The sequence below is a fragment of the Magnolia sinica genome, chromosome 3 (genome assembly GCF_029962835.1).
Source record: "Magnolia sinica isolate HGM2019 chromosome 3, MsV1, whole genome shotgun sequence".
NCBI classification, from domain to species: Eukaryota; Viridiplantae; Streptophyta; class Magnoliopsida; order Magnoliales; family Magnoliaceae; genus Magnolia; species Magnolia sinica.
This window is the reverse complement of record NC_080575.1, coordinates 88,587,444-88,602,796: the sequence shown is the minus strand read 5'-3', so window position 1 is coordinate 88,602,796 and position 15,353 is coordinate 88,587,444. Positions and strand designations below refer to the sequence as shown.

Sequence of the window (15,353 nt, the reverse complement as noted above, 5' to 3'; positions counted from 1 at the left end):
AATGTCTTCCCAAATCTGGATTTTTTCACCATCACCCAAAGAATAACCAACCACTTCCATAAAAGCTTGCTTCACGGAGGAAATTCCTTTCCACAAAGCCAATGCTCTGTAATTAGAAGAGTTTCCCGTCCACCAACCTCCATTCGAGCATCCATACTATAACTTCTTTCCAAAGCACCATATCTTCCTCCCTGAATCTCCAATGCCATTTGCTGAGCAAAGCCTCATTCATGGATTTAAGGTCTTTAATACTGAGACCTCCCTTTTTTTTTTTTCTTTTTTGTTTTTAGAGGCAACGAACTGAAAATGCATTGAAAAGAGGGGAAAAAACAAGAAGAAAAGCAAAAGAGAAACAGGAGAAGCAGAACTGCTGAGATAGCAGAAGGCTCCTAACCACCTAAAAAGCTAAGATCAACACTATTCAAATCGTTTACATTAACAACCCATTCTAATACCATCTTTTTAGCCCTAGCCCCCACCGCTTTCGCAGAAGACGATCTATCATTGAAACATCTTTTGTTTCTTTCTTCCCAAACAGCCCACCAAATGGCAAGAATGGTCATACACCAGATCATCGATTTGATTTTTCCAAGCTTGATCCCATTCCACGCAATCAATATCTTCGCGGCGGACTCCGGAACACACCAGGAAAGTGAAAAAAGCTCTCTCTTCATGGATTTAAGGTTTTTAATACTGACACCTCCCTCTTCATAGGTCTTGCATACATCACTCCATCCCATTAAGTGGAACTTCTTCTTATCTTCCACCCCTTGCCATAAAAAGTCGCATATGAGTTTCTCTAGCCTTGGGTGCACCAAAATCGGGCATTTGAAAATGGACATGAAGTAGAGGGGAAGGTTTGATAAAGCCGCTTTGATAAGAGTGATACGCCCAATGTTCGAAATATTGGTATCGTGCAGTGGATCACACCCTTGGGATTAGGGGTGTATATCGAGTCGAACCGAGTCGAGCTAGCCTCAGCTTGGCCACTAGCTGACCTCAGCTCGAACTTGGCTCGGCTCGGTCAGCAGCTCGGGCCAGTTCGAGCCAAGATCAAGCCGAGTTCGCATTTGCATCATTTCCACAAACACCTTGCACCTTCAAAATCCCACTGTTTGTAAAACAAAAGTAATGGTTTTACAGGTATTTTATCAAACACCTTCTGAGCAACATAAAAATCAAGAAAAAATGGGTATTTGTTTCATGTACATACCTTCCTTTCCACTAGTCACACTTCGTTGAGTCATTTCATCAAACACCTGGTGAGCAACATCAATATCAAAGTAACCGAGTCACCAAACTGGTTCGATCCGAGTTCGATTTGAGCTAGGTTTGATTCGAGTCAAGTCGAGGTGGGGCCAGCTCGAACTCGGCTCGAACTCATTTTCGAGCTCAAAAAATCAGCTTGACTCGGCTCGAACTCAGCTTCGAACCGAGTCGAATCGAGCTTTTTCGAGTCGAGTCGAGCGAGCTAATTGAGCTAGCTCGGTTCATGTACACCTCTACTTGGGATACAGATACATATCGGTTATCGCATGGGATATATCGTTTGTATCGCAAATTTATCGCACTTTTTGGGAAACATGGGGAAACATTGGGAAAATGATTGAATTTTTCAATAAAACTTCAGGTATTGTTAAAAAAGATCTTAATACACACTTTTAAATAATAACATATAAAAAAAGTACACAAGAGGTTTCTTTTGTATAGGGTCCTAAGTTATGCATTGTCTGATTGAACTAAGGCAACTATATTCAAATATAATGCATAACATTTATAAATGTATTAAGACATGTATATCCGCACCGTCCATCTGTTTTGCCACCTTAATTTACGGCACCATCCAAAAAACGAAGCATATCCAATTATCCAGTGGACCATGCCATAGGAAACAATAGGAAACAGTATTGATTGAAGGCCCTACCATTAAAACCTTCTTAGGGCTCACCTTAATGTTTTTGCAGTGTTATTTACCATCAAATCTATTGATAAGTTCACATAAGCCTGGATGAAAGGAAAAAATAAATAGATGATTGATCCAGAACTTTTGTGGCCCATTAATAGTCAATCACCACTTTTTCCTTTGGTATGGTCCACTTGATAATTGGATGTGCTTCATTTTTTGGATGATACACTAAAATGAGTTGGAAAAATGGATGAACGGCATTGATACAAAATACATACATTAAACTGGGGCTGCGTTAAGGGTTGCATTGTCCCGAGTGAGTCCGGGTCTCACCTAAACATCTTTAATTTTTTTTTATTAGAGGTATTGGCTCAAAAAAGAGGTAGATTGTGTGGGCCCCATGCATTGTATCCATGCCGTCCATTCAATTTTTTGGATAATTTTAGAGCCCGAGACAAGAAATGGGGCAGATCCAAAGATCAAGTGGGCCACATCATGGGAAAGAGTGGGAATAAAGACGCCACCATTGAAACCACTGTTCTCTTTGGCATGGTCCACTTGAGCTTTGGCTCTGCCCCATTTGTAGGCTCATAGGCTAAAATGATATGAAGAAATGAAGGAGAGGAGTGGATATAGCACATACATTATTGTGGAGCTCATGGAGTTTCCTTAATAAAATAAGGTTGAGATGTCTTGGTAATTCAATTGGTTTCAAACATAGGAGGTACGTAATATGGTGGGACCCTGACCGTGGGGCTACCGCGACGTAATATGATGTATCTGCACCGTTTATTCATTTTGACAAATCATTTTAGGGTATGGGCCAAAAAATGAAGCAAATCCAAATCTTAGGTGGACCACACCACACGAAAAAGTGATCATTGAATGGCCACCATAAAAATAAAAAAATTGGGGGTTTTAAGTTTCGGATCAAGCTAATATTTATGTTTTCCCTTCATCCAGGTCTGTTAGACCTTATGAACATATTGGATGGCAAATAAACATCATAATGGGCCCCAGGAAAGCTTCAATGGTAGATATCATTCCCACAACGGCTTCCTGTGGTGTGGTCCACTTGAGCCTCATATATGGCTACATTTTGGGCTAATGCCCTAAAATGACCTATCAAAATGGATGGACAGTGTGGATAAAAAAAATAAAATGGTGGCCCCTACTGAGCCCCTAACAAGACCATCCATCTCTAGGCTCCCAATCCATGTGGACGCGCTGCGCACCAGTTCGCACAAGTTCTCGTGAGAACTTTTTGAGAACTCATCATACATGATGTGAGTCCAAAATCTGAACGGTCCACGTGATGCAGCAGCCCATGAAACCTCTATGGACAAACTTTTACTTTGATCCAAAACTTTGGTGGGCCATGGAAAAAGAAAACGGTTTCCTCCCTTGATTTGCATCTTTCTTTACTATGGCTCACCAGAGTTTTAGATCAGGGTGAAAATTGGTCCCTACGAGGAGTTTCATGGGGTGTCGCATTACATGGACCATTCGGATTGGAGGCCCACAACACGTGTGCAAAGATGCCCACGTGCCTAGGTGCGCAGGTGAGCATGCCTCTTCCTGCGAAAGGCTTTTGCAAGAGGTTCCTGGGCTAGGGATACCAGGTGGGGCCCACTATGATGTTTGTCAGAAAGCAACCCTGTGCATCCATTTTGCGTGCTCATTTTAGGACATGCGATCGAAAATGAGGTGGATCCAAAACTCAAGTGGGCCATATGAGAGGGAAGCTGGGGAAAGAGTTTCCTACCATTGAAACTTTCCTAGGCTCCACCTTGATGTTTATATGCCATCCAAACTGTTTATGAGGTCATTCTCATTGCGATGAAGTGAAAACACGTAAAACTTATCCTGATATAAAATTTTTGTGGCCATAAAAATGTTTTAATGGTGGTCATCGAATCCTTAATGTTTCCTCTTGTGTGGCCCACCTGAGTTTTGGATCTACCTCATTTTCGGTCACATGTCATAAAATGAGCTCGCAAAACAGATGGACATCGCTAATTTCTCGTGAACATCACGGTGGGCCCCACCTAGCATCCCAATGCTGGAACTTCATCCGCAAAGCCTTTCCCATGAAATCCGCGTCTAGCCGCGCTCGATCAAAAAGGGCTCGGAAGCCATTTTTTATTGCAGAGAGGGTTCCGGCCTTTTGGAACCCTGAATTCTCTCCCAAATATCTAGATTTCTTTGGATTTTTATTTATTTATTTATTTTTTCACATTTTCTTCCGAAATCACTTCCGTTTTTCAAGCAATTAGCTATTCGAAGAAAAAAATAAATAAAGGAATCGAGATTTTCTTTATACTAACCTACGAATGGCGAGCTTCGATTCGAATGGCTCACCAAATGCAACTTCCAATCAGGGCAATCTCTTCTACAGGTGTGGAAATCCACCCTATTGAAAGTTTCCTCCTCCTCTTTTTTTTTTTTTCCCGATTTTTTCAGAATATTTACGCACGATACAAATTTTCATAGTTTCGTCCGATGAGTTTCGTATCGTTGGACCGCGATACCGATAATATCGGCCGATAGTATCGATATTGCGAACACTGGATACGCCCACTAAGCGAAAGGTAACTGCTCTTCCATCTTGCTAACTTCTCAAATCTCTCCACAACCTTGTCCAATAGATGCTTCGCTGGTTTCCCGACACAAAGGGGTCGGATTTGTTCCCCTGGCTTCTACTAGGTTGTTGACTCTTCTTTGTGACCTACACCCAACCACCTTCATCTTCCTCCTCCCCTCTGGATACATTCTCCTCTATTTTGCTTTTGCCTTTCTCATTTCTTCTCCCAACGCTGGAGGGTCTTGATAGGCCACTGGAGAAGCCCCTTCCCGTAACGGTGCATCTCCCTCGTGATCTTGAACCTCGACCACATCTCTCGGCAACACTTCTACCTCTTTGAGAGTCGATGCTGATATAGATCCTCTCTAATAATCCTACTCCGCAAGTGGTCTTTGGTGCACAACTGCAATCTCCCTCAAGATCTGGCCGACGAGCAGCTAATCTCCTTAGTTGTTCTTAGAAACATCGAGCAACGGGTAAAATTCAAAGAGGAAATTTAATGCAGGGGTATTTTCACACCGGGCTCGAGTGGGGTGGCCTATGGGATGCAGGGGCACACTCGGGGTGGGCGGCTCGTGTTAGGTGGGTAGAGGTGTACACGAGTTGAACCGAGTCGAGCTTAGCACAACTCGACTCGGCTCGGCTATGTCCTCGAGCCTGACTGGCCAACTCGGCTCGATTCGGTCAGCAGCTTGGGCCAGTTCGAGTTGAGTTCGAGCCAAGATCGAGCCTATGCGGCATTTTCACAAACACATGAAGTGCACTTTCAATTTCTTACAATATGTAAAACAACATCAGCTATTTATAGGTATTTCATCAAACACCTTGTAGGCAACATCAAAATCAAGAAAAAATGGTATTTTTTTCATATACATACCTTCCTTGCCACCAGCCGACACTTCGTTGAGTCATTTCATCAAAACACTTGGTGAGCAACATCAATATCAAAGTAACCGAGTCACCGAACTGGTTCGATTCGAGTTGGGGTTCGATCCGAGTTGAATCAAGCTCGAACTCGGTTCGAAATTTTTTCGAGTTCAAAAAATCAGTTCGACTTGACTCAAACTCAGTTTCGAACCGAGTCGAATTGAGCTTTTTTGAGTCGAGTCGAGCGAGCTAACCGAGCCAACTCAGTTCATGTACAACCCTAGAGACGGGTGGCTCGTGTGAGGCGGGCCCCACCCGTGTGAAGCGGAACCCATGTAAAGTAGGGCCCACGAGGGAGGTTCGGCCGAGGTTCTAACCCATGGGATGTGGGGCATAGGCTATGAGATAAAGGGATTGATTCGCCATGCTCTATCAGTTCGAGCTTTTAGAGCAAGTGGTTAATTGTCCTACATCAAAGTTGTATTAGAGCAAGATGTCTTGTGTTCGAGACTCCTCACCGAGGGTGATTAATGCCGGAGCACACCAGGCTTGAGTGGGGTAGCCTGTGGGATGTGGGGACACACTCGGGGTGGGCGGCCCATATGAGGCGGGCCCCATCCGTGTGAAGCGGAACCCATGTGAAGTGGGGCCCATGAGGGGGGTTCGGCCGAGGTCCTAACCCATGGGATGTGGGGCCTAGGTTATTTGATAAAGGGATCGATGTGTCATACTCTATCAGTTCAAGCTTTTAGAGCAAGTGGTTAATTGTCCTGCATCAAAATTGAATGGTCAAGAATCAAGATTGTCCAATTAGTGTAAGTTTCGATCTATCTCCTGTCCACAATGTAACCCATGATTTCAAATATCTAAATTGGTGCACATGTATGCCACACCTGTGGTGGTTCAGTCGCCACCATTTTGGAAATGGTGGTGAGTTTCACCATAGTCCAGTTTCCCAAGACGAATCATATTCAAATCAGATGACTTGGGTGATAGTTGACCGCCAGTTTCTGAGTTGTGGTATCTCATTTAGGGTACGAGTGGATGCATGCATATGAATCCAGATTGCCTAAATTGTAGGGCCCACTGTGGATGGAGCATACTTTGGTAATCACACTGAATTAGTGATCTTAACCATCCAAGTGGTTACTGAATGGATGGCTAAAAAACATTGGAGATCTAAACTTAATGAGCAAAACCAGGTGATTAAGGTTGTTCAACCAGTGGGAATTTTTGCCTATGCTCCATTCACAACAGGACCATGAATTGAAGTCTGGTTGCCATGCATGCATAGAACATGTATGCCGTATGTGGTGAATAGACACCACAACTTATATATGCTGGTGAACTATTTTCTTCAAGACCTTTTTATCCATGTTTGAATGAGGAATTATGCAATGCTCAGTCCTGGTGTTTTTACAATACCATTCTGGCTTTCAGTTTGTACAAGCGGGGCCCATTATTTACTGATTCAAACCATTAACAAGATGGCTCCTGTGTTTGAGCCATGCACCAAACATCTCTTAGATGGAAAAAAGCTTAATGCTTCAATAGGTGGCTGAAAAAGGATGGTTAAAGAAAAACTGCAACGGTTCACATTGGACCCAAAAAAGGCCAAATATAAAGAAGCTTGGGTATTCCAATCTTGAGGACTTTTGGTGTATGTCCATCTTGGGTGAGGCTCATCGTATTAGTGATCTGGATTGCTAAACCGTGGGCCCCATTGATTCAAACTGAAAACCCCAGCATACTGTATGAACTCTAGGGAAGATTGTACAATGCCTCACTGTAAATGGCAGACCTCTAGTTGGGGGCTTTGCTAGCAAGTCGTTCTCAGGTTGCTTGCCTCTCCTGCCATGTCATGTGATTATCTGTATCGTTCATCTAGATTTCCAAAATGTGTATGACCCACATGGTAAAAGTGTCACTGATCAAAATCCTCATCAACTGTACAAACTTGATTACGAATTGCTTCTCTCCACTTTTGTTTTCAACTGACTTTGAATGCATGATTATATCTTTTGTTAAGTCATTATATATATAAAAAAATGATCTTTGCTGAAGTGAGATTTTTTATTGTCCATCTGTGGTAGCCTTTCTAGATGAATGGTGTGGATCATATCACATGCTGTGGCAAAAGGGTGACTGGGTGAACACCTTGGGAGAGGCGGAGCTTGGCTTAGGGAGGGAGGGTTTCTAGGATAAAAATGAAAATATGATCATTTAATGCTAATAGCGTAATACACAGCTTCAGAGAAGTGTTTCTGGGGTAAAAATAAAATACTATTGTTTAATTCAGGATCAAGACAGCTTCTCATGATGGGGCTGATTTTTGACAAATACTTATGGAGGGTGGAATGGAAATAACTTTTGGGGAGGGGGTGGCTTTGGTCATAAAATTATTTTCAAGGGGACTTTTGGTAATCCCTTATTATTATGATTGTTGTTGTTAGAAATTTTCACATATGCCTCAAAATATACAGGTCGCAATCCACTTCGTGCACATGTGCCAACATGTCACATATGTACACATTTGATCCATCCAAAAAGGTGGGCCCCACTATGAAGATAACCTGGTCGTAGAAGTATTTTCTAGGGGGCTTTTGATAATCCCTTGTTATTATGATTATTGTTGTTCTTGTTGTAATTTTCACATACACCTCAATAGACGCAAGTCAGTCTACTTCGTGCACATGTGTATAAATTTGATCCATCCAAAAGTGGGCCCCACCATGAATACAACCTGGTGCAAACCACTTATCACTTGTGCCAGACCGTGGCAACAATAGATGGGCAATGGTCTGGTTCGACATACGTGTGTGGCCCACCTAATGGGTGGATAAGGCTGGTGCGACCAACCCTTTGGATGGCTCGGACGGAGTATGGGAACATGTGCACATGTTGATGGTGCTTTCCATCCACTGAGCTGTATATGAATATTCCTTTGTTATTATTATTTATTATTATATCTGCAAATCCCGAATAGCTCAGACAAGTCTATGATGATAGCATTTTATTTTTTTTTGAATTAGGATAATTATTATGACCACTAAACCATTGTGCAATATTGACAAAAATATCAACTTTTCAGAAATAAAATTGCATTTCTTGCCCAACAATAATCAAACACTTGAAGCTTCATGATTGTTTTGAGAACAAATACCTTTTCCTTTTTGTATTTTCTTGCAAGTCTGCAAAATTATTACTGTCTTGACAAATTTCTTAATGAGTACTATTGCCCCCCTTTACAGTCAAATTCGAACTTCATGAAGATGACCCTGGAATCCTTGATCAATCACCACCCCCACCCATTGGCATTCAACATTGTACAAACATGGTCCGAAGTTTATGGAATGTGTTAAACATTAAGAGGTGCTAGACATGGAGATCTCAAGGAGCAAACATTCCAACGCATCCTTACAAATATTATTTTTTAATATAATGTCGTCCTCATCATCATCCAAGCCTTATCCCAACTAATAAGTTTATGGAGTGTGTTAAACATTAAGTGGTGCTAGACATGGAGTCAGCTTCATGAATACCATTCCACCATTCCACTCTATTGAGGACCATACCCTCAAGAATGTCAGATTGTCAGGATTCATGAGAAAAAGTTGTGGCCACAGTTTGCTGCATTTGCCAACCTGATGCAGGCCTCGCTTGGCCAGGCTTGGGACAGGAACTGAGAGCAGAAAACTCACTCTGGCGTAGTTATATTTATATGAATATAGTGTATCCTGCAAATGCCATTATCTAGAATATGATATGGTGTAATATGTACCTCAGATATTAGGAATTTCAAAAAATTTAAAATTCCAAGCTTGCTGAGCCTTCCTCATCAATACTGGTTATTTCTCTGGTTATTGATTGCGAGATGGAGCAATCAAGAGGGTCTCGATTAGGAAAGCTCTGGAAGCATGTTTTCCAGCTGGGATCATATTCTCACCCCACTGCTGTTAGCTGTTAAAGGGCGATATATTTCAAACCAAGCATCTCATAATTCCTATGGAGAGCTTTTATAACCAAGATCAACATAGTCAGTGTGGGCCTGTCAGCCGAAAAATCAAATCCTACTCGAGCTTTCATAAGAAAAGAATGTTGTCTAATTTGTTGTTGGTGGAAATGCTATTGCTTTGGATGCTGTTACAAGAGTGAGATGGCATGTGGTGAAATTAACGAGTTCCATATGTCAGTGGATTTCATCGGGGGCCAGCCTCTACCTTTAACATGAATTACCTGTTATAAAGGAATTAACCACTAGTATTCAGGAAGAGGTCCTCTGGCTTAGCTGTTTCTGGATGATGCCGTTCTAGTTGATGAGATGAGAAGGGGTGAATGCTCAATTGGAGGTTTAAAGAAGGGTCTAGAGTCCAGAGTGCAGAGGTTTTAAAATTAGAACCAAGACAGTATTTGGAATGCGATTTGGATATTTATAGAGGCTGGTCTTTAGTTTAAATAAATATAGCTAGGAGATTTCTTAAAGTGACCTTTTTCATTGCCTTGGCTCTATAATTGAACAGGTTGGAGAGATAAGTGTGAATGTTTTAAAAGCTATTCAAATATCTCTGTGATATGGGGGGAAATGTTGTGCAAATTAGGAGGCAGGATGAATAGATGATAAAAGTTGCAAAGATGAGGATGTTGAGATGGATGTGTAAAAATACTAGGATGATAGAATCAAGAATGAGAACATCCAAAGTAGCCTAAGACTACCTCAATAGGAGATAAAATGATGGAGAGCTGGTTGAGATAGTTCAGTCATGTGCTAGGGAAACCGGAGACGGCCCTGATGAGGCATGCGACTTCTATTAGAAATGAAAGGCTTGAAAGGATGAGGAGGAAAGAACTGAAAGACTTTGCTCAAGGTTTTGAGAAGTGATTTACGAAGGCTTGTGTACTTTACCAAAGAGGGGCCTTGCCTAGGAATTATTGGTGAAATACATTTCATGAAGCTAACTTCGAATAGCTGGGTAGGACAAGGCTACTACTATGATACTGATGATATTGTTCCTGGAGATGCTACCTCTGAAATCAAACCTAAACCCATATTTTGAAGGAAGCAATTATCTGTCCTTTTTCATTTTTCAGTTGACAGGTTCTTAGCTAGGATGAGAGATTCATTGCCCGCCCAGACTTCGCTTTCCTGAATGCTGTTGGGCCCCTACCCATGTTCTATTGGCTAACATAGTAACATGTCAGCTCCTAAAACATTTTCAAAAATGCTTCTTCGCTTTTCTGGTTACCAGTAGATGCAAATGGAGCTAAACCTAGCCAAGAAAGCTTACCTGGCTCTTGTATGGAGCCTTTTAATCGTAGCCAGGCTCCACTGTAATGGGTTGTGGAAAAATTAGAAGGGTATTTGGGTAATCTAAAATAATTTCAAGACCTGTTGATGTAAAAGGGATATGCACATGTAAAAGGGATATGTGCACCTAAGCTTTTTCCTTTTCTCCTTTAAAGCTTTCTGGAATGATTCAATCTTAATCTTTTGGGCTTCAAGGACCAGTATGCAGAAGTCTATAGTATTTCTATGGTTGGCAAAAAGTGCTTCATACATTCATGTGTCACATGCATGTCTGGTGCATGACTTCTAATAATCGATTTTCTTTGTTACATAGCTAAAATCATTTTCCTCTGTTTGGCTGCAGCATCCGCTCCTATACCCAGGTGCTGAGGAATTCGTTTATGAAAGTTGCTCGCCCATGCGATCTTCTTCTGGTTCTATCGAGGGTGCTTTCACATTTGTTCCTGGCAGGTACTCTGCATCAATGTTTCCTTGCATATTCTAAAGCAATTGAGCTTGGACATGTGGCTTAGAACTTTGTGCTAAATCTAAGTTCCAAAACCTCTCCATTTCTCAAGGCGGCATTTGGCTGCGCAATGAAAACAATAATTTTGAGATTTTGGGATTTCTACTCAATATATTTTCCACAAATCACGAAATGATATTCATGTGAATACGATCACCTCTTTCTCTTCAGTCCAACCTGAACCACTTCGTGATTTCGAATTTGGCTCAGCTGAGTCAATGAAGAAATTGCGGATTTAATAAATAAAACTGACTGAGTTGACCATCGACTCAAGCCAACTGTTTCTGAAAGCAGAGTTTGGCATTGGTAATCTTGGTCCACCCAGACTCGATGAATTCCTATTCAAATGACGTAGATTTGGACATCGATGCCTTCTTTATAAAAGATGCTATTCTCAGCATTGATAAAGCACTTTCAGTCGATTCATGAATTTAGTGTTCTAATTCCAGATCCCAGTTGGTATGGGGAAGTGTTGATCTTGTTCTCAACATTTAAGATCAATAAATGGGAAAATGGAGAGGGAAATGATATCTAGTTGGGTACCCTTGTAAAGCTGTCAACAGGCTGGAAATGCCCATTGGGCTTTCAGGTTCGGCCCAATACAGGCTGGATTGGGATGCATCTTAGACCCGTTAGCTCAGACATGGTCTGCAGGTCAAAGCATGTCTTACAATTGTCCAGTCCAGGGCCCAAGTTATTAGCCTTTATCTGAACCTTTTTCTTTACTGTAAAATCTCTGTTCTGTGCTAGTCCATTGGGCATTCCAAACCATTGGCCACACGAGCCTGTTTATTTTTAATAACCCATCCTACCTGACCTGTGCTTACCAGGGCCAACCCCATACACAGCCCTATGACAGCTCTACACCCGATGAGACTGAGAGAAAGATCTGTTCAACTCAATTGTTTTAAATAGCTTTTCTATGTAGTGTCTAGCTTATGCTACGTAGTGTAGCTTAGCCTTAATGCTACATGGATCATAAAAATAACTTTAGTCATGTGTAGCGTATACGCTACATGCTAATTTTGCATATGCTACACTATAGCCTATGGTACACACTTTTTTCACTAAGCATTGGAATCAATTAATGTTTTCAATGATTTTGTTATGTTTTTCATTTTTTTTTTCTTTTATAAAAATTAGTTAAACTTTTCAGGGACTTTAGTCAAATAATATAAGTAATAGTATTAAATCAGTTAGGTTGCTCTTTCTTTACCTTTATACTTAATCTTTGCCTATTTTTCCTATTATGTTAAGCTGTGTTTGGTTGCACCAAATGTCATTAATATCATTACTAATCAGACCAATTTGGTGCAAAATATCATGAAATTGGCTCAACCAAGCATGGCCTTAACTAAAAATCTAGAAGTAGCATTTAGGTTAAGCTTCACAATTCAAGAGGGGTGAACAATATGCTACACGCCATTTGCTGTTTACAACACTAGTTCAACTCCAGCATCCATTCACCAAAACAATCTGTCAAAGCCATTCAGCATCAAGTCGTGGAGTGTTAAAGCCACATTACAATGAAACATTGCTTGGGTTGATCGAATTACTGTAGTTTACTTTTTTCAATTGAATTGGCTGGTCTTTTGCAAAACCAAAACCAGCTATATCTTGACATCTTCAAAGGCTTGAGGGGTATGCTCAATATTTTTCTGAATGCTTTGCAGAATGCTCTGGTCATTTATAGATCAAATCCCATTTAGCTGACAAGGAACTGGCTGTCCTTTGGCTTACGCAGGTTGGTACACCCCAAAGGAAGGCCGTTCAATGTAGAAGTCGCTCGCTTTCCTCTTGAATTGCCTGACTATATTTTCTGATCGGACCCATGCAGGAATGGTAAATTACCAAATGCCAACACTGAGATCTGCATTCTATTTTGTTATTTGCTTTTCTTTCCTTGTTGTTATGATGTCTACTATCTAACGTTGATGTGCCATGACAATGGATCTGTTGTCGTGGTCCTGTGTCTGTTTCTATTAAATACTGTGTTTTAAGGTAGTCGAGTTTTATTTGTGCCATATTTACTACTGTAAGATAAAAATGTCAGCTGAGAAACCTCAATGCTTTGTTTTGTTTGATATGAAACCATGGGGTGGTTCTCTTTCTGGATTTATGAATAATGGGCTCACTGTAATTTTCACCACATTTGGAATAGATCACTCTTCTTCCAGGTGTTATGCAATGCTCAGGTAGTCAGTTTAGTGAACGAAACCCCTGATATGATGTGCTTCCCTGTAGATGGCTCATGCACTACAAAATCCCACCAAGGGTATCTTCACCTCTTTTTTGTGACCACCAATTGAAGGGTTTAGATTTTCACATCTAAGGAACTTTTCTTGGATGGGCCTTCCCTGGAGTGACCCATATGTCTTACGGTCTGGATCATTGAACCATGTGCCGCTCTTATGGAAACTAGTACTAAAAATGTGGAATATTTTATCCATAGGTGGGCCGCAAAAGTGGACAGACTAATTCTAAAATGTTGAATCAATATCAAAAAGTGGGCCTGCAAAAGAGAATGCTGATTGTAAGTTTCTGTGTGGTGCCCACCATGGTGTTTATATCCCATCCAGATCATTCATTAGGTGTGCCTCACAGGATGAAGAGACTCCAAAAATCGTCCTGATCCAATACTCAGGTGACCCACATAACTTGAACTTAAAGAGGTTTTAGGCATAACTTTACTTGTTCCCTATCGTGTGGCCCACCTAAGTTTTTAATGGGGTTGATGTTAGGGTACATTGAACATGAGAAATCATGCCTGATGTATGGAGAGGATGTTACTCGCACAAAGGTGGACTCCACATAGCTCCACATTTTATCCGTCGTGCACAATTAGGTGTTGCAGAGGATTCCGGTAATATAGTAAGTGCCTGTTTGTTAACATTGAAAAAAAAATAATCCCAGATTGTGAAACTCTGCGTTAAGTGATGTTTGTTAATGCAGAATCTGGAAACGCTCGATTTTTGTAGAATTTTTTCAGTAAGCGAATGCTGAATGTGCTCCACTATGCACGCTCCCATAGAGTTTTCTCTTTCCGAAATGGATTACATATTACACAACCCAACTTTGAACTTGTAGAACTTCTCTGGGCTCCACCATGATTTGTGTTAGATCCACACTGCTCATTAACATTTTCAGATTATTCTAAAGCATGGCCCAAAAAATGAGGCACATCATGATAAGAGTGCTCAAATAAAGATTAACAATAAGAAGAATGGTCTGGAGGTGAAATAGGTTCAGATCAGAGACGATGACGATGCCGATGACAACGACCATGGAAGATGACTGACAAGTCGAGGAGCTACAGAACAGTATGGCCCTCACCTTACCGACGAAAGGAATCATAGAAAATGGGAATGAAATCCAGAAGGGGAAGAAGCAAGAGGAATGGATACAGGTAGGAAGGAAAAAACAGGATCGTGGAAGAGGAAGCAACTGTTATGACTCCTTTCCAACCCTTTTCGTCAAAGGCTATCCCTCTTGCCGGTTTCCTTTAAATTTTGAAAGGGTTTTTGGGCGTGCAGGGGTAGTCATGGATGTGATTATGCCCAGAGACAAAACTAGCGGACAATACAGGGGATTCGCCCTAATCAGGATGAGCTCGGAGGAGGAGCTATCTCGTGTGGTCTCGATGTTACACGGCCAGAGCTTTGGAGGCGAAAAACTGCTAGTGCAACGTGCAAGGTTCGGACCGGAGAGGAAAGGTAGAAAGGGTGAAAGGCTAGACAGATCAGTCTCCCAGGTTGCGCCGATCACAACTAATATACAACCACCTACAACATCATACCGGGATGCGCTTGTGAAGCACACTCAAGAAAGAAGAGCAGCGAATGCTCAAACTGATCTCGGAAAAATAGGAGAAAGGATGAAGGATCCAAGTGACCACAAGGAAGCATACAAGATCAACATCAGTTCAGAGCATATAGCTCAATCAAAGAAGGAACTACAGGACTCGGTCGTCATCAGAACGAGAGAAGGGACTCTATGATCCCAGGTCAAGGAGTGGGTGAACAATGTTTGCAGAATCCGTGCCGCCCAGTTCTCAATCAAACCAATAGGGTATAATGAGTTGTGGGTTAGGCTCACGTCGGGCCTGAATCCAGATATTCTCAGAATGGCTGGGGCTCTACACAACGATGGTCCGGTTCGCTCCGTCGTCAGTTGGGACGAGTATTCC

General features: G+C 41.6%; 1 protein-coding gene across 3 annotated transcripts in view; it reads left to right on the top strand.

Moving 5' to 3' along the window:
- Window positions 1-13,341, top strand: part of LOC131240170 (F-box protein SKIP16) — a 41,540-nt gene extending 28,199 nt beyond the window's left edge. The window contains exons 4-5 of one of the 3 annotated variants that reach the window (XM_058238249.1): window positions 11,006-11,112; window positions 12,912-13,341. In XM_058238249.1, coding sequence (XP_058094232.1) covers window positions 11,006-11,112; window positions 12,912-12,990 — 186 coding nt within the window. In that variant the 3' untranslated portion in view covers window positions 12,991-13,341. Of the gene's footprint in view, window positions 1-7,840; window positions 7,908-11,005; window positions 11,115-12,840 lie in introns of those variants that run through there. The other 2 variants (XM_058238250.1, XM_058238251.1) reach the window with 2 other exon arrangements.
- Window positions 13,342-15,353: the final 2,012 nt, after the last annotated feature.